Source organism: Zootoca vivipara, chromosome 2 (genome assembly GCF_963506605.1).
Source record: "Zootoca vivipara chromosome 2, rZooViv1.1, whole genome shotgun sequence".
Taxonomy (NCBI): Eukaryota; Metazoa; Chordata; class Lepidosauria; order Squamata; family Lacertidae; genus Zootoca; species Zootoca vivipara.
Window position 1 is genome coordinate 120,215,389 of NC_083277.1, and position 23,118 is coordinate 120,238,506.

The window sequence follows — 23,118 nt, forward strand, 5'->3', positions numbered from 1 at the left end:
AGAAGGAAAGCACTCTCAGCTCGGAGGCAGCTACAACTTTGTAGAAGCCCACACTGTTAAGGAAGCCCGACTTGGAAGGATCTGCTGGAAAATCTCCGTGGTGAAAAAAGTGTCATAGAGGGTGGCGATGGGGAAAGACAGAAAGTTCTTCTGACCCACAGGACACCATCCAGTGAAGAAATTCTTCAAATCCCCATTAAATGAATGGAACCTATCTCAACCCATACTTCATTTCCAGAGACTGCAGAGAAACTCTCTTGCATTTGTCCCCTGAAGGTGTGCCAGACACCTTGCAAACTGCGTTGAGATTTCAATACACTCGAGCGGTATATAAACCTTGCTATTTTGGGGGCAGGGGGCAAAATGCCATTTGGATTTTCCACCTCATGTCTTAGGCGGCATACACATCAAAAGTTTAAGGCATTCCCCCACCCAAGAATCCTGGGAACTGTAGCTTGTTAGGGGTGCTGGGAATTGTGGTGTGAGGGGAACTACAGTTCCCAGAAAGCATTGTGCTTTAAATGTATGATGTGTACGCAGCCTAAGAGCACCCTTGTCCATCCTCCTTTCCCAGCCTTGCGCACGTAAAGGATACAAGGGAGGGTATGCAATGTTGCCGTTAACCCTTCCACCCTCATTTGCAAGTAGCCTTCCCTCATTGCCTTAGTGGGTGACAGCTAAATGTAGCAAAGCCCCCATCCCCATAATCTTCTAATTCCAAACAAACCCTTGCACAAGAAAGTAATGCTTTGCTTTAATTTAGGTTTATTGGAAGAATCTCTGAGCATCAGTTCCATCTGGAAAGAAGCATCATCCTGGGGCTGATCTGAGCTGCAACCCTGCAGTGGCCGCGTAGTAAATCACCCCATGGAGCTGGCTGCAGCAAGCGCCTTTCCCTGAGACCAGAGCCAGGGCCTGACAGAAGTTGAGAGGAATTTTGAGAGGTTGTGGTTTGGGTTGGAAGGAGGAGATGTTCTGGCACCGAGACACTGACATACACACATCAAGCTAATTGCAAACACACACACTCCATGCTGATCACATACACTATTATCACATGCGCTTCCCCCACTTACTGGACGTTCATTAGGATGTACCATTAACTCCTGAGGCTCCACATCTGGTTGCACTATTGTAACCAAACTGAAATAATATATGGTCTGCTTATGACACATGCTTGCGTTGACAGTCAGGCTTCCTTTATGTACATTTTGTAACATTTACCTGTAGTAGCAAGTTGCTATCTGTCTTCATGTTACACCAGGGACAGGCTGCAGTCTCTCCCTGCCAGCACCTCGTATTTGCTTGCTCCTTTTCAGGATTTAAGTCAGTCCTTTTGCAAGCTCAAGGAACCACACTGATGCAATTGCTGAGGAGCGCCTGTGCGTTGTGAGCAGTCCTAGGTGCATCCCACTTCAAGCCACAGGCCGTCTGCGGGCTGGATTTAGAAGGCGATTGGGCCAGATCCAGCCCCTGGGCCTTAGTTTGCCTACCCATGGATTAGGAAATGAGATCTGAGTTAGAGGAAGCAACTTGCATGAAAGTCTGGGTTTCAGCACCATCCATTTTGGGACCTAACTTTAGTCCTGTGTATTACTTATCTCCTGTGGGACAAGAAGCTACAGTTAGACCTGGATATGGAATAACTGATTGGTTCAAAATTGGGAAAGGAGTACAACAAGGCTGTATATTGTCTCCCTGCTTATTTAACTTATAAGCAGAATTCATCATGCAAAAGGCTGGACTGGATGAATCCCAAGCCGGATTGCAGGAAGAAATATCAAGAATTTCAGATATGCTGATGATGGCAGAAAGTGAGGAGGATTTAAAGAACCTTTTAATGAAGGTGAAAGAGGAGAGCGCAAAATATGGTCTGAAGTTCAACATTAAAAAAACTAAGATCATGGCCACTGGTCCCATCACCTCCTGGCAAATAGAAGGGGAAGAAATGGAGGCAGTGAGAGATTTTACTCTCTTGGGCTCCATGATCACTGCAGATGGTGACAGCAGTCACGAGTCATGCCGCAGCCTAAGGTAATACTAGCAGAAGAACTGCCATTTTGAAAAAATGTTTTTTAAAAATAAGACAAAGATTAATATTGTCTCTTCCTTTTTTGGAAAAAGTGGGTTTCAAGTTGCAGGACAGGTGTAAAGCTGGCACCTCACCTTGTTTCTAACACAGAGAGGCACATACTCTGCCACATTGCACATCACACCTATAGCATACACAGCAACAGATGTTTATCTCGTTCAATACAGGAAAGCTGCATAGCGAAGGTCACATACAAATATGAACATATTCCATGCCACACACACACACACACGTGTAAATGACTATACCATGGGGGTAACTGCTATTCAAAATTCAGATCCAGTCTAAAATTCAGAGCTTTCTTTTTGGAGTCTGTCTGTTGCAATGGGCCATCTGTTCCTGCTTCCTTGTTCTCAGGAAAAGGTGTGTCCTGGCCCCATGCAGGCTGCTCTCAGACTTCAGAGCCTGACTTTGGAAAATGGACTTCTTGATTCCCTGTAGGGTAAGAAGCTCTCATTCAAATAAATAAATAAATAAATAAATAAATAAAACACACCTCTTTTAGGTTTTGAATTCCAATTGAACTGATTTCGAAAAATTATGATTTGTGGGTTTGTTTGTTTTTTAAATTGCATTAATGTGTCTGTGGATTTGAATTTCTGTGCCTACCTGTGTTCTTAAAGGCATTGGTGTGTTATGGTTTTGTACCTACTTGCCCTCATTCTACCAGGGAACCAGCTGTGGGGACAAGGTTGGAAGGTGGTCAAAAGGTGTTGTTTTACACCAAAGAGGTGCAAGTGAGGAGGGGCAAAAATAACTTTCACCCAGGGCAGCAAAACAAATTGAGCCAGCTACTGCTGACCTGTACCACACACAAAAACCCACAGAGGTCTACAAAACAAATGGACATTGGGCCAGTGGAAAGATGCAGCTCCCCTGGATAATGTTATACCTCCATTAGCCATATGAAATGGCTTCACAAACACACTTCAATAACAGAGCAAAAAACCTGTCATTTTGCTGGTCTTGTTTTTGCTGGGTTGGTTGCCGCTGCTATTCCAAGAGACTGCAAGAGTTGCAGTTGCTTTTGCCTCCTAAAAGGAGAGTCTGAGCTTCTTACGCCTGGGAAAACAGGCCGACGGAAGGCTACAGCCTTCGAAGGAGACTTCCATGCTGGGCTTAGAAATCCATTTGTAAGTGTATTCCACGCTGCAGCAAATCCTTCCTGTCATGGTGTTAGGAGAGGCCCAAGCATGGCATGTTTGGCATGTGGCAGAAGAACCACAGTAAGCATGTTCTGCAGAAGGCCTAGTCTCAGGGGGTGCTGGGCCCCCTGAAACGCGGTGCCATTCAAAAGCAGCTCATTGGCACATGGCGCCAGGCCCTCGCCATGCCGCCCTGCCCCGTGCCTCACGTCACTTGCAGACATTCACCCACTCTGTGGCAGAGCACTCCTCACACTGCACGTGGCAGCACCAGTGGAAGCGGCAGTGGCAGCGCTGGGCATGCACCTCCTGCAGCACATTGTGGCCACGGCCGCAGCACAGGCTGCTGCAGCCGCCGGGCCGGGCGCTGCCCTTGGTGCAAGGGCGGCCATGGGTGCCCGGCGAGCCCAGGCTGGGGTCTGGCTCGCAAAAGTCAGGTGAGGGTTCGTAGAAGATGAGGTGCTTGGCCAGGCGCGAGTGCTGGAGGCGGGGTCGGAAGGCCCCTGAGTTGCTGTTGTGCGGCCACAAGAGTATAGCGTGGTCCATTCGCTCCCTCAGGTGAGAGCCCACATGGCGGAAATCTGGTGCTGCCAACCAGCATGTCCGGAACTGGCAGCTCCCTGAGGGGCCGTGGCATTTACATCTCCGCTGCCTCAGCTCTGACACAACCTGCCAAGGACGGGGTGGGAAAGGGAGAAGAACGAAGCATTAGCTGCAGAAAAACGTAGGGTATTTCTTTGCAGTCCCGCCAACAATTCATGTTTTGCCAGATAGGTGCACCAAGGGGCTGAGGCTCACAGAGCTTTCCTGTAAATTTCCTAGAGAGCACTCTCTGAGATCATTTCCTTTGTGCCCTGACAGGAAGTGTGTGTAGTTCTACAACCTCCTCCCTGCCTCTTCTCCAGCATGCCAGCAATGTGAGAACATCTGCTAACAGGGGTGCCAACTTGAATTGGGAGCCCTGCCCTGCATAATTGATCACAGGAGGCGGTGCATACACACCATTTGAATGCCCATGCCCATCAACTTGTGGGGGCAGCCCCCTCAAATATTTTATTGGGGGGACAAAGCCCCCCTTGGCCCCTAGTAGTTGGCTCCTATGCCTGCTAAGCTCAGACTCCATTTTTAAGTCAGACTTAAATACAACTTATGAATTACTATTTTAAGCTTACCTGAACAAAGTTGCTGTATACGGTATGTTACTCTTCAAGAAACATACTGAGTGAATAAATATTATTTTTACCTTTTGCAAGGCTTTATGGGATGGTTATTTTAAGGGGGAGAAAAGGGGGTAAGGCCAGGAAAATACAGTCTGCCTTAAAGCTTTTCTTTGAGCTGCAAAGGGGTAGCACTCACAAACATGAGGAAGGAAGGTTAATATTTATTTAAAAATCCTCTCCAGCATCTAATCACATCCCAACAGAAGAATGGAGGAGCTTCCTGCTGCAGGGAAAGAGAAGTGACCAGAGACACCAACCAACTCAAATCCAGTGTGATTTCCGATTAAATCTCTGAATCACCACAACAATAACTATTTCATCTACTGTAACTCATTTTCTCTTTTCTCTTTTTTTTGTAGCCAGTGCAACTTGAATGGCTGTAAAACAGGATTAGACAAATTCATGGAGGAGAGAGCTATCAATGGCTACAAGTCATGGTCACTGTGCTTTATCTCCAGCAATGCTTCTGAATACCTAGCTCTACCAGTTGTGTGGGGAGATGGAGGCTGTAGAACAAGTTGCTGGAAACCGCAGGAGGGGAGAGGGCTCTTGTGCTTGAATCCTGCTTGCTGGTTTCCCACAGGCAACTTGCTGGCTGAGCACAGTGAGAACAGAATGCTAGTCTAGATGGGCCACTGGCCTGATCCAGGAGGCTTTTCTCATGTTCTTATGCATTTGTTTCTCTCATGAATCACACAATCACACAACAGCCTTTCAGGATGTCCTGTTGTGGGATTATTGCATCTTCAGGGTAAACAAAGCTCATGATATTTCCATCTCAGAAAATGCATTACTGTATTTCCTATGGGGGGGAGGGGGTTCCCTACCTTCAGGATAGTATAAACTTTATTCTGCTGTTATTCTTACCAATTTAGTTTTGTAAAAAATAAAACTATTTGGTCTTTATGTACAACTTCAGTGCTGAAACATTATGCAAGTGTGTGTGTGTGTGTGTGTGTGTGTGTGTGTGCGCGCGTAGTGGACTAAACATATGTTGCATTTGCCACAGCGACATAGGAATGCCCCTTATCTGCATCCACAGAAAGTCAAGGTTCCAGTGGTGCCCTGCCCTTCAAGTTCTATATTGGAAGTTCTATATTGGAAAGCGTAATGCTGGTCTCAAGGCAAACCTAAAAAAAATGTAGTATAAACACTGACAACTGGGAAACACTGGCCTGCGAGCGCTCCAGCTGGAGAACAGCCTTTACCAAAGGTGTCATGGGCTTTGAAGAAACTCAATCTCAGGACGCAAGGGAGAAACGTGCTAAGAGGAAGGCACACTTGGCAAATCCACATCGTGATCAACTCCCTCCTGGAAACCAATGTCCCCACTGTGGAAGGATGTGTGGATCCAGAATAGGCCTCCACAGTCACTTACGGACCCATTGTTAAAACCGTGTTTATGGAAGACAATCTTACTCGGATACGAGTGATCGCCAAAGAAGATGATGATATTGGATGTTCACGCTGTGAGTCACCCAGACCTTTAGTTCATGCCTATGCCAGGATCCTGCACACTGCAGCCCTCTAGTGCCCACAAGGAGTCTTGGAGAAGAGAACAGGAACAAATCTGGAAACAATACTGAATGCTAATCCTTCCAACTCAAATTTGGTTATTTAAATACAACACACACAGGAAAACAGTGGGATTCCCAGGAGAGCCCACCTGCCAAATGCCAGACTTCACAATGACATTGGGTGACCGAATTTGGCCTGCACAATGACATTGGGTGACCCAGCTGATTGATCCATAATCATGAGCGCTGTAGACTTGCAACATGAATCCTGAGGATGCCACACATTGCACTGCATACCAAATTATGTACTTGCCTGTTTACTGCTGCCAACACAAAAGTGTGCGTAGACCTTCAGGAATCCAGCCCCGCGGGGGACCCTTTCTCTCTGCTAACTCCAGCCCGGCCCCTTAGTTACACCAGATACTCTGGCTAGCAAAACCCTGCCCCAGGGATGCTTCCTACCTTTCTGCCTACGCGATGACTGTGGAGCTGCATCCGTGCGTGAGCATCGCGCGGTTTCCCTCGAGGGTCCAAGAAATGCCGGGCAAATTTCTGGGCATAGTCAAAGTCTGCACTGCAGCCCCCCCACTCCCAGGTGTCCTGGGGGCCAGGCTCCCCCCACAAGGAGGACTTGTCGCGGCTCAGAGTCTGCAGCTGGCTGAGTTTCAGCTTCTGGTTCTCGGTGCCTTGCCTGGCGCAACCACAGCTCTGCAGCTCCCCAAGGCTACAAGCTGTTGCTACTGCATGGGTCACCCCAGCTGCCAGCAGCGAGAAGGCAAAGGCACTTTCCCGGAAGCCTGTGGGGACACATAGGAAGGAAGAGGGTGAGTTGGAGATGCAGCTGGAGGACAGCTGAAATAACCAAGCGAGGAAGCATTTGCAAGGAGACTGGTGGGCGGGGGACAGGGAGAGAAAGGATGCCTGGCTATGTATCTAGCCCTGCACATTTTGGGCATGTGTGTGTCCAACAGTCATGTTGATTGATTGATTTTTGACATTTATATACCACTGACCAACCATGTCCACTGAGAGGTTCACGAATTTAAAATCAGTTACATGCAGATGGAAAACACAATTGATGCAAAAGCTGCACCCTGCACAAAATTACGGTAATGTAAAACCAGCATAAACCCAAATGGAAGCATTAAAAAAGCACTAAAACCCAACTAGGGGAAATGGTTTTTAAAAACTGGTATTTGGTATAGAAGGCCTGGGAGAAAGAGAAAGATCCTGACATAGTTGTCAGGTGAGCCTCATTGGAGAGAGCATTCCACAACCCGGGCTGCAGCACAGAAAAGCTTTTCCAGCAAAGGGATTGACTCATCTCTCGTCTCATTGTGTGACCTCTGAAATCAGGGCTGCCTGTACTCTGCACTACCACTACTGCCATTCCTGCCACACAGACAAATCCAGGACTAAGCTAATCCAGAACTTGGACCAAGATAGACAAATTCTGCATCAGGTACAAATTTACTCAAGCATTCTGCACATAATTGCTAATTTCTCATCATTTCTTTCCCTTATTCATGGGCAGGAAAATAACAGAAACAGCTATGCAGGACACTCCTTCTTTAACCACTAGAATTCCTGCTCAATCCCTCATTGTCTGGCTTATGTGGTTTCCTCAGGTATTACCGACCCAGTTTTAACCCTGCTTTCACAGTCATGAGGGCTAGGAGCTTTACAGAAATGTAAAGTACTACATTTGGACGAAAAAAAGAGAGAAAGGCACAAATACAGGTTAGGAGACACCTGGCTTGAGAGCAGTACATGTGAAAAGGATCTAGGAGTCTTGGTAGACTACAAACTTGACATGAGTCAACAGTGTGATGCAGCAGCTAAAAAAGCAAATGCAATTCTGGGCTGCATCAATAGGAGTATAGCATCTAGATCTAGGGAAGTAATAGTACCACTGTATTCTGCTCTGGTCAGACCTCACCTGGAGTACTGTATCCAGTTCTGGGCACCACAGTTCAAGAAGGATACTGACAAGCTGGAACGTGTTCAGAAGAGGGCAACCAAAATGGTCAAAGGCCTGGAAACAATACCTTATGAGGAATGGCTTAGGGAGCTGGGTATGTTTAGCCTGGAGAAGAGAAGGTTAAGGGGTGATATGATAGCCATGTTCAAATATATAAAAGGATGTCATATAGAAGAGGGTGAAAGGTTGTTTTCTGCTGCTCCAGAGAAGCGGACATAGAGCAATGGATTCAAGCTACAAGAAAGAAGATTCCACCTAAACATTAGGAAGAACTTCCTGACAGTAAGAGCTGTTTGACAGTGATGCTGCCAAGGAGTGTGGTGGAGTCTCCTTCTTTGGAGGTCTTTAAGCGGAGGCTTGACAGCCATCTGTCAGGAATGCTTTGATGGTGTTTCCTGCTTGGCAGGGGGTTGGACTGGATGGCCCTTGTGGTCTCTTCCAGATCTATGATTCTATGATACAGTATGTTTTTTTAAAAAAAAAGCAAAGGGTGCTTCTGGACTGTCGTTGTTTTGGGGTGGGATTTAGTCACACCAGCAAATTCAAGTTGTGCAATTATAGTTGATTGGGAGGTCTTGAGTGGCAGAACTTCTTCTCTAGAAGACTGGACTTTTGGGACATGGCAAGTGATGGGGGAAAGCACTGGAAAATGTGGGATAACAGTTGCTTTGATGCAACATCATCTAACCTTCCCGCAAACAAAACAGAATAAATCCTCATTAAACAGCCATTGTTGTCTAATCTCTAAGCAAACTAATGCTCAATAAACAGATCATCTGGAGGAGTCCAAAAACAGAAAGCAGAGCTTTTCAGGATTAAATTCTGTGCTTGTGCGGTGAGGTCACAGTGTATATAGAGCCATGCTTAGATCAGCTGAGAACATCATCTTAGTAATGCCATTCGTATGCCAAGTTAGAATGTCAGCAGCTACCCAAAACGAGAGAGTGCCCTTCCCTTTCAGACCACCACAAAGGGTTTTTTTTTTCGTGGGTTGGACTGGGATTAAACTGGTTGGGGTTGTGTGTGACCGTGATTTTAGCAACTAACTACTGTGACCATTCACAATCTTTCAGACTGGGCAGGCACACCTTAAAATATCTAATAATTTTAAATTAAATAGGGTTGTGCATGATGATCCTAGAAGTGACATGTTTATGTCACTGTCAGGGCTTTCCCAAAGAACCCTGCAAGGACGGCAGTTTGTCCTGGAGTTGAAAGATGCCTAGCTGTCCCCTCACAGAACTACAATTCCCAAGGTTCCCTGGGGTTATTACCGTGTTTCTCACATTTTAAGACACCGTCTTATAACTTTTTTCCCTCAAAAAAACACTGGGTGGCTTATTTTCAGGGAATGTCTTGTTTTTATTACGTCAGGAGCAGTGCCCCTCTTGCTCCCTGGCTCCCTGCGGGGCAGGATTCTTGACTGAAAGAAAAGGACGGGCAACAGCCACCACCAAACTCCGTGAGAGGGAGTCTGAGGGAAGGGAAGTGTGTGCGTCCCTGGCCCAGCCCTCTCTCCCCGGCCCTGGGATGTTCGTGAGGGAGGGAGGGAGGGAGCTCCTCCGAAGGGCTGCTCTCTCTCTCTCTCTCTCTCCTCCCAGGTGGGGACTCACTTAATAGCAATCTGCTACACTGGAGCTTCTTAAATTTAAACCAGTACAGTATAATGGAATCTATCTGTGTGATGCAGTACGTATAGCAAATAAGGATCTCTACCAGCCAGCCCAAGACTTAAGAGCGAAAGTTCCAACAATGTAGCACTTTGTAGCACTGATAGCAAAGAGGCTACCGGCTGATAAGAGATACTGTAGAAAACAAGGCAGTTGAGCAGCAATTAAAATGGTAAATGGTAGCAATTGTAGCAATTGAGCCAGCAGGAAAGCGGGGTGAGATAATCTGCTGGTCCTAACTGCTTCTCTTACCCACAAAATGTTAACTTTTAGCAGCTCCTAAACAGCGAGAAGCCACCGGCAGCGATCCCGGTACCAGTAAAAATCCTTAAAGGGGCAGCTCTACAGACAAGCAATAGAAAGAAAAAGAATCCTCACTTTTTAAAAGGTTTTTAAAAGGGGGGAAGGTGGGGGGAAGCGAGAGGTGGGCTCTGTGTGTGTGTGTGTGTGTGTGTGTGTGTGTGTGTGAGAGAGAGAGAGAGAGAGAGAGAGAGAGACACGCAGGGGAGAGAGAGAGAGAGAGAGACGCGCACACAGAGTCTCTCCCTAAAGGGGAAGGCAGCGTCTTCAATCGCCCCTCTTTTCTTCCTCCTGTTTCATCTCCTCCCCACCGCAAATGCCACTTTTCTCCTCTTCACTCACACAGCCTAGCTAAAAAAAAAAAAATCGAACGGGAGGGGAAATCACGAGTCTGCAGCAACCAGCAGCTATGGCTCTTCGGTGCATTTTTACAAGCTTTTAAAAGAAATACGTGTCTTTGGAGCGACAGCAAAATGGGGAGAGATTTTTAGGGGGGGGAGTTTGCTGGCGGGAGGGGGGAAGGGTCTATCACTATGTCTTATTTTCGGGTTATGGCTTATATCGCACAATTGCTTAGAAATCCTGCTATGTCTTATATTATGCCTACGTCTTAAAAAAGGAGAAACACGGTATAAATAAGTCAACAATCCTAGACATGTCCACGCAGAAGCAAGCACCAGTGGAGTTCAACAGTAAATGTGGGTTGCAGTCCTAGGGTGCTTATAGGCAGTCATGATTCTCAGGCTGGATTCAGTCATACCCCAGCAAATTGTTGTTGTTGTTGTTTAGTCGTTTAGTCGTGTCCGATTCTTCGTGACCCCATGGACCATAGCACGCCAGGCACTCCTGTCTTTCACTGCCTCCCGCATTTTGGTCAAACTCATGTTAGTAGCTTCGAGAACACTGTCCAACCATCTCGTCCTCTGTCGTCCCCTTCTCCTTGTGCCCTCCATCTTCCCCAACATCAGGGTCTTTTCCAAGGATTCTTCTCTTCTCATGAGGTAGCCAAAGTATTGGAGCCTCAGCTTCACGATCTGTCCTTCCAGTGAGCGATCAGGGCTGATTTCCTGAAGAATGGATAGGTTTGATCTTCTTGTAGTCCATGGGACTCTCAAGTGTCTCCTCCAGCACCATAATTCAAAAGCATCAATTCTTCGGCGATCAGCCTTCTTTATGGTCCAGCTCTCACTTCCATACATCACTACTGGGAAAACCATAGCTTTAACTATACAGACCTTTGTAGTCAAATTAAGGCAGCACAATTAAAGCTGATTTGGAGCTTATGCAAAACATATCCGCTTCCCCCAAAATATCAGACTTTTTCCAACAAGAAAAATGACTGTGGGGGGTGGGGAGGATGCACTGGAAAGGGTGGGATTAACACTCACGTGGCACAATCTCCCCACAAACAAATCAGGCTGAGGGCTCATTAAACTGGTCGTCTGGAAGCAATCTTAGATCCTGATCTGTTAAGGTTTAGCACTATTGGTATTTTCTTACAGTCAATGCAGGTTTCTTTTGTAGTGGAGATTAGCCCTCTTTCCTCAAGTGAATTAAGCCTCTTCCTCCTCATCCCATCATCCAGCCCTTCGTCTCCACTAATCCTGATTGACCTTTCCGGTTTGTTTCTTGATCAGCCCAAGCCTTTCTGTTATTGATCCTCACTTTCCTACCACCATCCCATCTGATGCTGCCGGAGATCCTGTTGAGCTGGGCCAAACTCCCACCGCCACTCTCCATGACACATCAGGCCCAGGCGCAGGGCCCAGGCGCAGGGGTTACAGCTTGATGAAGCTCTTGCCTCCCCAGGGGCTCACTTTGATATTGGATTTAAATTTGGAAATGGCTCCTTCAAAGCTGAATTAATCAAAGGGATCCAGAGAACCAAAGAAAGGAGCTCCCGGCCAACTTGCCTCTAGGGTCAGGTGTTGGCCACTACGTCTGCAACCAGGGAAAGGTGCTTGCAGTAGGCTCAAGGGGAAAGAGCCAGGGGTGGTGTGCATGAAGGCAGGCAGGCAGGCAGGGCAGAGCATGCAGGATCTAGGTTCATGGGGGGTGGGGTGGTTGGGAAGATGCACTCAGATGCTTCCCACTACCCTGCCCCGCCAACCAGGTTACTACCTCCTCCTCCTCCTCCTCCTCCTCCTCCTCCTCCTCCTCCTCCTCCTCCTCCTCCTCCTCCTCCATATCAGCTGCACAGGGAGAGAGGGCAGGCATCAGTATCATCTGCTGTTTACGGTTGCCAATTGTTTGCCTGCTCCAATGGGCAAGTGGCAACGGTGGCTAGGAGCATCAGTCAGAAAACCAGGAGGAGCTCGCTTTCCTTAGTTTTGGCTAAGCCATCTGCTACAAATCACACCTTCACTCAGGTTTGGCACCCAGCTATTAAGTCGTAACAATAAATGTGCCTTAGAGTTAAAAGGTAGGAAGACAGGTGAGCAGCCAGTGGAGAAAGGAGCAGGAATTGGCACAGTGGCAGATGGGAAGGACGTGGCAGGGCAGGACGTGGGGGAATCGGCAGAGTGAAGCAGGCCCAACTCCCTGAGTCCTCATCAAGATAAGAGAGCAGGCAGGCGTTCATTTACTTGGAAAATTTATGAACCTCTTGCTCAGGAAAAGTGATTCAGTGACGATGCCACTCACCTGACTGGCTTGCGCCAATCACTCTGGGGGGCTCCCAACAAAAAATAGCAAAAGCACAACATAACAACACCCACTAACAACTTCTCTGAACATACAAGTAGTGTACACGCCCAATCCTATTTTTAAAACTTGACTAAAAGATGGTTGCTGTTCCTCCTCCTCCTTAGTGGCAGCAGGCTTCAGGAGAAGCCATATTCAGGCATTCAGGTCTAAGCAGCTGTCTGAAGATGCTAGCTCCTCACACCAGCCCTGAGGCAGCCCTGGGAACTGGCTCATTGCCAGGGCTGGCCCTACCATTAGGCAGTGTGAGATGGCCATCTTAGGCGGCAGATGTGGAGATGGACAGCAAGGTCAGGGAGGACAGAACTGCATATGCAGCAGCAGAGCCTGCTATGCTCCAGCGCCCTCCCCTTGAACTAGCCTATTGGCCTCAGGTGTGGGACAGGATAATTAAATGATCCAACTGCACTCAGTGCAGAGATGTAGCAGGATCAGTGCTTTTATTCTAGAAAAAAAATGGTGCTGGTATAATAATTTTCTTCATCATAATAATAATTTATTATTTATACCCCACCCATCTGGCTGGGTTTCCCCAGCCACTCTGGGCGGCTCCCAACAGAATTAAAAGCACAATAGAACATCAAACATTACAACTTTCCTAAACAGGGCTGTCTTCAGATGTCTCCTAAAAGTCTGATAGTTTTTTATTTCCTTGACATCTGATGGGAGGGCCACTACCAAGAAGACCACTCCCCATGAAGTTGTTACAGTAAGTGCCACCCTTTCAACCAGTGTTTTTCTTCTAGAAAAGAAAGGTGCTGGTACCATGTACCCCTGAGTAACCCCAGAAAAAGAGCACAGAGCAGAATCCTCATTCACCGCAGAGGCTGGTTGATGAAACATACAGGGATGCAGCAGGCAGCCTCTTCTATAATTGGGCTCTTCTGGCTCAACCTGCCTTTCACATCCAGTTTATTTCTTTCTTCTGGCATGCTAGCAATGATTTCATGGCGCACCACTGTAATTCTCTGGGCCTTCTTTGGCCCTCTTTGGTCCTGTGACTTGCCAAGCGACAGTGAGGCCTTCTTTGGCTTTCCCACCCTGTTTGGCTCCATTTCTGTTGTCACAAGAGGGGAAAGGGGCCCCTGAGTCAGCTACTAGAGGGAGGTGAAGGAGGATGCAGCAATGATAGCAAGGCATGAATCAAGTTCTGGTTTTATTGCTTACAGACTCAATAAAAGAAGAGGAAAGTGTCAAATCACACCACACGGCAAGCAAGTATCCTCTCAAGCTCCTCACCTCTCTTCAGAACAGCGCTGTTGGGAAGCATGGTGCCACTACTGCTCAAGTCCGAGCAATCCCACCGCCTCTCTTGCAGCTGATGCCGGCATTCGTGGATGGCGAGGTGGACGCCTTGCAGAGCTGAAGCCATGGCTTCTGGGCTGCGGGTGCAGAGTCCAAGTTGGCGCCGGCTCAGCCAGGGGAGGGTCATGCAGATGGTGTTGGGAGTAAGAACAGGTTCAGCCAGCACCCTTGGGCCTAGGAAGTCATGGCCCAGGATCCTGTAGGAGAACAGAGAAATTAAGCAGGAACCTGGCTTTGGGAACAGAAGAGGAGGAGGGAGAGAGGGAGAAAGAGAGAAAGAGAGAAAGAAAGAGGCTACTTACTGCCTCACCCACAGATCATAACAGACAGGAGCTAACACAGTGGGCAAAACAGAATGCTAAACGATGGAGGCTCCATAATTGAGATTGGGTGCCCCTTAGATAAAAGGGCCACCTATCCACCCAGGCATGGAGTAAGCTACACAAGTCCTTGGCTAGACAAAATCAGGTACAATGGCCTAAAAAAACTGGGCAATAGCACAGCATGTCTACAAATTCTCTGGGCCTATGTCCATCACTAGCACCAGATGTAGAAGCTGGAGCTGGAGTCAACAATGGAAGTGGAGCAAAGAGACCACAGCATTAAGAAGCTCTGAAGAGAGCTATGAACGCAGCAAAGTCCAGAGGAGACTGGAGGACTTATATAGCCATTGTCTCTACTGGTCCTCTGCAGGGTCATTCTCCCTCCTCCTGGGCAGATCCTTCCTTCTGAGTAGACCCTTTGGGTCAGAGTTGTCTGGAAGCCAAACAGGCTCCTGTGACTTTGGCTTTCCCATCAGCTTCGCAGCCTTCCTTTGTACCCAAGGCTTAAAGGATGGTAGGAGAAAACTGCAGAGAAAGGCAAGGCTCAGGATGAGGTCATGGAGTGGGGATGTGTGGGGGCAGGATGTGTCCAGGTGAGGCATCTCAGAGATGGGGCTCTAAAGGCTGTCTTTGGATTGGTTTCTCTGTGTCTGCAGTGGGAATGGGGTGCTGTGTGGGAGCCCCATCATGCCTCTTCCTCCAAGGAGGTCTCTCCAAGGTCTGGATCAGCCAGGATCTCAGTTCCATGCGTCTCTGCAGGAATGCAGGGTAGAGGAGACCTCTGTGCAAAATTCTGTGGACACCACCAGAAATTTGGGGGTGCCACCATATCTGTATCTATCCCCTGAATCATTCAGATCCATTCCTTTTCTATCACCTTCGGATATATAGCTTCCAACTGAGAGCTGGGAATGAAGTTAAATTGTTCTCCCCCCCCCCTGCATTGAATTATGTCTGCTATTCCCCCTCCCTGTCCGCTCTCTGACCCATTGAAAACCTCTTTCTTCCCAGCCAGATGCAGAAGAATCCACCTTAGCCCCTAGGACTTGAATCTTTGCACTACAACCTCTCAATTTCATTCCATTCTCCGGTGAGGTGGGAGGGAGGGAGAGAGGGAATGACTAGGAAGCACAACTCCTATGTCTTTGCTTAACCTTACAGGTCCCACTTCTCAAGCAGAATCGGGGCCAATGCATTCCATCATACACGTGTGCAGGGTTGTACAAAAGCCTTGTGGCAATCCAGCCCAGGTCTATCGCCTGAGGGAGAGATCAGTGCACCTGGGTGGGCGAGTATCCAGGGGGAAATTCCCTGCCTGCCCCCCACCCCCCTCACTGGCAACAGATGAAAGCCAGGTTGAAGATCAAAAGCATCACCCTGCGGCTCAGCACCCAAAGAGGGGGTGGGGGTGGGGGTGGGGGTGGAGGGAGATGTTCCCCTGACAGAAGCAGAGGAGCCCCTCCCAGATCTAACGCAGGCCGGTGTCTCCGTGGCAACAGAAGGAGGAGCAGGAATATGGCAGACACAGACATGTCGATGTGGGAAAGGGAAATAGAGCCAAGTTTCCTGGTCAGAAGGGGCCACCATAGCAACCACCCAGTGGAGAGGGGACATCCTCAGGACAATTTCACGTCCAGCTCCAGCTAGTTCTCCCTGCTGACACAGAGAGATCAGTGGCAGTCCCTCCTATCACACACCCTCTCCCAAAACATTACCCCAGACAAACATCAAGCATTTTTCACGACAAGCCCCACAGGGAAGGAGTTTTCCATCAGTGGGGCACTTGTCTTAGGGCCTCTCAGCACAAGAGGACCAAACCAGCCCCTAAGGGCCCATGTTAGATCCTTTGGGCATTCTATCATCTATCTAGAATAGAATAGAATAGAAAATATAGAATAATTTATTGGCCAAGTATCAACCATACCTGGAATTTTGCTTCAACTACATTGCAATGTAAAGAAAAGAAAAAAGTACCTCATACAACCACTATTCCCCTCACAATACAACAGCACAGCAAAAAAGACCCCCTACCACCAACTGGCTTCCCTCCCACCCACAACTACAGATTCAACAATTTGATGGAACAAGGAAAAAAAGCTATTCCTGTGCCTAGACATTTTTGTATTTGGAGTCCTGTACCGATGTCCGGATGGGAGTTCTACAAATGATGACCAGGATGCGAAGGGTCTACAGCAATTCTCTCTGCTCTCTTCCTGACTCGAGTGGCATAAAGTGTCTCTATTTGAGGCACACTAACACCAATTCCCCTCTCTGCAGTTCTTACTGCTCGTTGGAGCCTCTTCTTGTCCAGCTTAGAGGCTGTACCATACCAGACAGTGATGGAATTACAGAGGACAGTTTCAATAGTACCGCTATAAAATTGGACCAGCGATTCTTGGGGCAGATTAAATTTCCTTAGTAGTCGCAAGAAATACAATCTCTGGTGTACCTTTGTAATCATAATATTGATATTATCTGACCAATTCAATTTTTGAGAGATCATAGAGCCCAAGAACTAAAAGGACTCTACCACTACAACCATGTTACCAAGAAAGGAGATTGGCGACAAGATGAAAGGATGCCTTCTAAAATCAATTATCATTTCCACTGTCTTTGGGGCATTTAGCACCAAGTTGTTCCTGCTGCACCACAAAACAAGATGATCTACTTCCCGCCTATATGCAGATTCATCTGCCTCCTGGATGAGCCCAATGACTGTAGTATCACCCGCAAATTTGTGTATAGAGAAAACAGCAGTGGGGAAAGCACACACCCCTGGGGAGCACCTGTACTGATGGTACTATTTCTTGATGTATTTTCCCCCAGCCTCACCTGCTGCCTCCTGTCCGTTAGAAAGTTGTATATCCATTGACAAACAGAAGCAGGTACTGTACATTAAGCTGGAGTAATTTAGAAACCAATTTGGATGGAACAATGGTATTAAAAGCTGAGTTAAAATCCACAAACAAAACTCGCACGTAACCCCGTGGGGAGTCCAGATGTTGCAAGATGTAATGCATTGCCATGTTGACCGTATCATCCACTGACCTATTAGCTCAATAAGCAAATTGCAAAGGATTCAGCGCCAGGTCGGTAGTATCCTTCAAATAGGCCAACACTAATCTTTCAAAAAGGGATGTGGGTGGCTCTGTGGGTTAAACCACAGTGCCTAGGGCTTGCTGATCAGAAGGTCGGCGGTTCGAATCCCCGTGACGGGGTGAGCTCCCGTTGCTCAGTCCCAGCTCCTGCCAACCTAGCAGTTCGAAAGCACGTCAAAGTGCAAGTAGATAAATAGGAACCGCTACAGCGGGAAGGTAAACGGTGTTTCCATGCGCTGCTCTGGTTCGCCAGAAGTGGCTTTGTCATGCTGGCCACATGACCTGGAAGCTGTACGCCGGCTCCCTTGGCCAATAACACGAGATAAGCACCGCAACCCCAGAGTCGGTCACAACTGGACCTAATGGTTAGGGGTCCCTTTACCTTTACCTTTAATCTTTCAAAGACTTTCATTACTACAGATGTTAGAGCAACCGGTCTGTAATCGTTCATCCCACTAATATCAGATTTCTTAGGTACCGGAATGATAATAGAATGTTTAAAGCATGAAGGAACCCAACACAGCTCCAATGAATAGTTAAATATCTGTGTAAGGATCGGGGCCAATTGTACTGCACAGGCTTCACAGTTTTTTTCTTATCTAACTAACTACCGTAACTAACTAACTACAGTAACTATCTAATCATACACTGAACAGAAATATGGGAGTCAAACATTACAGAATGTTCTCCCTATACAATTGATTTTGTCATCCATGTGTGCAGGGTTTTCACACTAAGGCCTTGTGGCTGTCAAATGCATCCAGTTTATGGTGCTCAGAGGGACATTCTTTTGAACCTGTGAATCCTTCCTTCCTTTATACCAACAAGAACCACTACTGCAGCTTAGAGACCAACTCGGCAATCCTGTGCATGTTTACTCAGAAGTAAGTCCCACTGTGTTCAATGAGGCATAGCATCCCAAGTGAAGTGGGCATGGGACTGCAACCTGGTGGAAAGGCCCATTAAACAACAGCATAGTTTACTTAAGATTGTGCTGGGCTGCTGCAATAATGTGCATAAAGGTAAAGGAAAAGGGACCCCTGACCATTAGGTCCAGTCGTGACCGACTTGGGTTTTTTTTTAATAATATAATCTTTATTAAGTTTTCTACATTAACAATAATACACATCATTTCCTTCATAATTATTTCAAATTCATATTTACACCGCGAATTCCGCAAAGGACAAAAAAAAAGAACAAAAAGAAAAAGAGAAAAAGAGAAAAGGAAAAAAGGAAAAGGAAAAGAGAAAAGAGAAAAAAAGGGGGGAAAGGGGATTATTTACCCCCTTTCAAATGTATATTCCCATATTATTGTTCATTGGCTTCCCTTCTTCTGCTGCTTTTTATTTTCATCGTTTCATTTTTATTTTCATTCAGCAGGGGAAACACAGCCCAGAATAAGTAAGGAGGTAGTACAAGAATACTTGGCTAGTTTAGATGTATTCAAGTCTCCAGGGCCAGATGAACTACATCCAAGAGTATTAAAAGAACTGGCAGAGGTGATTTCAGAACCACTGGCAATAATCTTTGAAAATTCCTGGAGAACAGGCGAAGTTCCAGCAGACTGGAGGAGGGCAAATGTTGTCCCTATTTTCAAAAAGGGGAAAAGAGAGGACCCAAACAATTACCGCCCAGTCAGCCTGACATCAATACCAGGAAAGATTCTAGAGCAGATCTAGAGCAGATCTAGAGCAGATCATTAAGCAAACAGTCTGTGAGCACCTAGAAAGAAACTCTGTGATCACTAAAAGTCAGCATGGGTTCCTGAAAAATAAGTCATGTCAGACTAATCTGATCTCATTTTTTGACAGAATTACAAGCCTGGTAGATGAAGGGAACGCTGTGGATGTAGCCTATCTTGATTTCAGCAAGGCCTTTGACAAGGTGCCCCATGATATTCTTGTAAAGAAGCTGGTAAAATGTGGGCTAGACAATGCTAACAGTCAGTGGATTTGTAGCTGGCTTACTGACCGAACCCAAAGGGTGCTCATCAATGGCTCCTCCTCATCCTGGAGAGTAGTGACTAGTGGGGTGCCACAGGGTTCTGTCTTGGGCCCAGTCTTGTTCAACATCTTTATCAATGACTTGGATGATGGGCTTGAGGGAATCCTGAGCAAGTTTGCAGATGACACCAAATTGGGAGGGGTGGCTAACACCCCAGAGGACAGGATCACACTTCAGAATGACCTTAACAGATTAGACAACTGGGCCAAAGCAAACAAGATGAATTTTAACAAGGAGAAATGTAAAGTACTACACTTGGGCAAAAAAAATGAAAGGCACAAATACAGGATGGGAGACACCTGGCTTGAGAGCAGTACATGTGAAAAGGATCTAGGAGTCTTGGTAGACCACAAACTTGACATGAGTCAGCAGTGTGATGCAGCAGCTAAAAAAGCCAATGCAATTCTGGGCTGCATCAATAGGAGTATAGCATCTAGATCAAGGGAAGTAATAGTACCACTGTATTCTGCTCTGGTCAGACCTCACCTGGAGTCCTGTGTCCAGTTCTGGGCACCACAGTTCAAGAAGGATACTGATAAGCTGGAACGTGTCCAGAAGAGGGCAACCAAAATGGTCAAAGGCCTGGAAACGATGCCTTATGAGGAACGGCTTAGGGAGCTGGGTATGTTTAGCCTGGAGAAGAGAAGGTTAAGGGGTGATATGATAACCATGTTCAAATATATAAAAGGATGTCATATAAAGGAGGGAGAAAGGTTGTTTTCTGCTGCTCCAGAGAAGCGGACACGGAGCAACGGATTCAAACTACCGGTACAAGAAAGAAAATTCCACCTAAACATTAGGAAGAACTTCCTGACAGTAAGAGCTGCTCGGCAGTGGAATTTGCTGCCAAGGAGTGTGGTGGAGTCTCCTTCTTTGGAGGTCTTTAAGCAGAGGCTTGACAGCCATCTGTCAGGAATGCTTTGATGGTGTTTCCTGCTTGGCAGGGGGTTGGACTGGATGGCCCTTGTGGTCTCTTCCAACTCTATGATTCTATGATTCTATGATTCTATGATTTGGTGCTGTATCCATCATTTTCCAAATGTAAATTTTACCTCATCTTTTTACAAATACAATTTGTATAAATGTATACAATTTTCTGTTACATAATTTTATAATGCAATAAAGTCTTTACAACTCTTTTTTTTGTTATAATCATAAATCTCTTAATTTACCTGTTCCATATTGACTTTAATGATTCGTGAAGCGGTAATTGTCTATAATTTTTCTAACTAGTCTGATCACACAATTTATCAATGTATTTCATAAATTTACTCCATTCTTTCAAAAAGGGTTTATTCCCTTGGCACCTGATCCTTGGGGGTTGTGGTGCCAAGGGCTGATGGGAGCTGGAGTCCAGCAAGACCTGAAAGGACACAGCTTCCCTGCCCTGGTTTTACATATTGCCTGTAGTGGCATGGGAGCTGTTCCCAAGCCACTCCGGGAATCCATAAAGCTTCCACCCATGTTACACAACATGCCAATGACACACCACCCAAGAAGGCAGGCGTTGCTGGCATGTTATGTCAGCGTACACTTTATGTCTATATGCTGCTGTGTCAGTGCGAGCACAGCCCTCAGTCCGCGTACACATCTGATAAAGCAAGGCTACAAAAATGCAAACCGCGATGAATCAGTTTCCAAAGGGCTGCGATACCATCTCCTTTTGTGAACATGAAGCGTCCTCAAAGCATCTGAGCATAAGAACATAAGAGCAGCCCCGCTGGATCCAGGCCAAAGGCCTCTCTAGTCCAGCACTCGGTTCCCACGCAGTTCAACCAGACACCCCTGAGAAGGCTACAAGCAGAACATGGCTGCAATGGTCCTCTCCCACTTAAGTTCCCCATCAGGACTCAGAGGCATTAAGAGCCTTATCCTCCATGAATCTCTCTAATCCTCTTTCAAAGTTGCAAACCACTTTGAGATTCCCCCCTCTTAAAACTATAAACAGTATAGAAATATTGTTGTTATTATTATTATTGCCATCCAAATTGGTGGTCATCCCTACCTCGTGTGGTCAAGATGGGGATAGCCCATTAGCACTACCCCCACAGAGGAAGAAACTCTCATTCCACCCACGTGTCCATTCGTTCAGCTACTGTCCAGCTGAGACCCTCCAGCACATATTAGCATAAGCTTGTACTTAGCCCCTTGCCTGGTCATCTACAATAAGTAAAAAAATGCCTGCAGGTAATGACTCTCTCACACCCCACCTAGACTCTTGGAGGCTTAGAAGAGACCTGTGCCACCTCTGAAGCACAGGCCACAGTGCCTAGCACTCCTTGCCTCTCTTCTAGCTCCTGAGTTGTAAGCCCTCAATCTGCAAGAGAAAAAGAACTGAGCTTGCGCTTTGAACAGATGAAGCTGCCTCACATCTAACCATATCATTGGCCCACTTAACCCAGTTCTGTTTACTCTGATGGGCAGCAGCTCTCTAGGGCAGGGCCACCTGCTATTGAACCACACCTCCCATCATTCCCTGACCACCAGCTGTGCTGGCATCCAAAAACATCCAGAGATTCACATTTCCCCCATCCCACCCTGTCCAAAGGTTTTGTGAAAGGGGTCTTTGTGAATTCTGCTATCTCAAACCCCTGGAGATGCTAGGGTCTGAGCCTGGGAGGGACCCAGCGCATGCAATGTCATGTGTTTCATAACTGAATTATCTTGCCTCCCTTGGCTCAACCTCAGGTATGTGGCTGGACTACAACTCCTATCATCCCTGATCAAAGGCCATGCTGGCTGGAGCTGAAGGGAGTTGGAAGTCCAAAAGCATCAATAGGCCCACATGTTCCTCACCTCCAGTCTAGCTTGGGCAATGCTGCTATGGCATCTATTTTAACCAACTTAATACCTAAGTTGGTATTAAATCTAGTGAAAGCTAGCATTAACTTGCATATAAAAACACACAGCACACATTCTTGCTGTGGATTAATCTTGGTCCCATACACAGAGCTAGTTTGCATGTAATACTGAGCCTAACTATGTCTTAGTGTGAATATGCAGGCGTGCAAGCTCTGTTTGTAGTTTGGCTTAGCATTACGTGCGGAACCAGCTCATAATCACAAACAATCCCTGCAGACCATCATTAACTCATCCTGAGCTACTGGTCTTCAGCTAGTGGGCTGTGCCATGATCCAAGCTGGGTCACAACAGGAGCAGGATCCTCACACAAATAGATGGCATATAAGAAATGGGTCCCCAAATGCATGAGCCAAAAAGGGTGAAGAGACATGTCAGCAAAATCAGAAATGTGTTCCAGGAGTTCCGCCTACATCTTCCCTCAGTTTTAACCCTCTAAACTCACTGCTTTCGTGGGAAATCCAGGCATCACATTTTAAAAATCCAGTGAGAAAGCAAGGACAGAGGAAGCTGACTGGGGAGAGGCTACAGCTGTACAGTTTGTCCTTGGCATCTTGCTTGCTGCGCACTGATGTAGTAATGAAGAACCAACCCCAATGCTAACTGGGCAGATAAATGCCCTTCCACACCATGGGCCCTCATTGGCCCCACATAATCACACCAGTGCCATTCTCCTGGCTGTTCAGTATCCCCAGCAGGACAGGGGCAGTACAGTAATTTCTGTGGCAGCTCCATTCCCACCACACCTCAGTGAAGCACTTACCCTCTCCAAAGGCAGAGGCAGGCGGCAAAGACATAAGTGGCCACACAGGGGCTCATTGGAGCCATGCCGAGCTGTGACTGGGCTGCTCTCTAGTTTGGCTGGAGGTCCCCCTCTCCCTCATGGCCCTCCCAAGCGGGG

At 47.0% G+C, this 23,118-nt stretch overlaps 1 protein-coding gene across 1 annotated transcript; it reads right to left on the reverse strand.

Moving 5' to 3' along the window:
* Positions 1 to 607: 607 nt before the first annotated feature.
* Positions 608 to 23,118, reverse strand: WNT10B (Wnt family member 10B). Its single transcript, XM_035102859.2, has 4 exons — positions 22,981 to 23,118; positions 13,868 to 14,130; positions 6,437 to 6,771; positions 608 to 3,906 (listed from the first exon to the last, which is right to left on the reverse strand). The coding sequence occupies exons 1-4, from the start codon at positions 23,043 to 23,045 to the stop codon at positions 3,448 to 3,450; spliced, it is 1,122 nt and encodes a 373-aa protein (XP_034958750.1). The 5' UTR covers positions 23,046 to 23,118; the 3' UTR covers positions 608 to 3,447.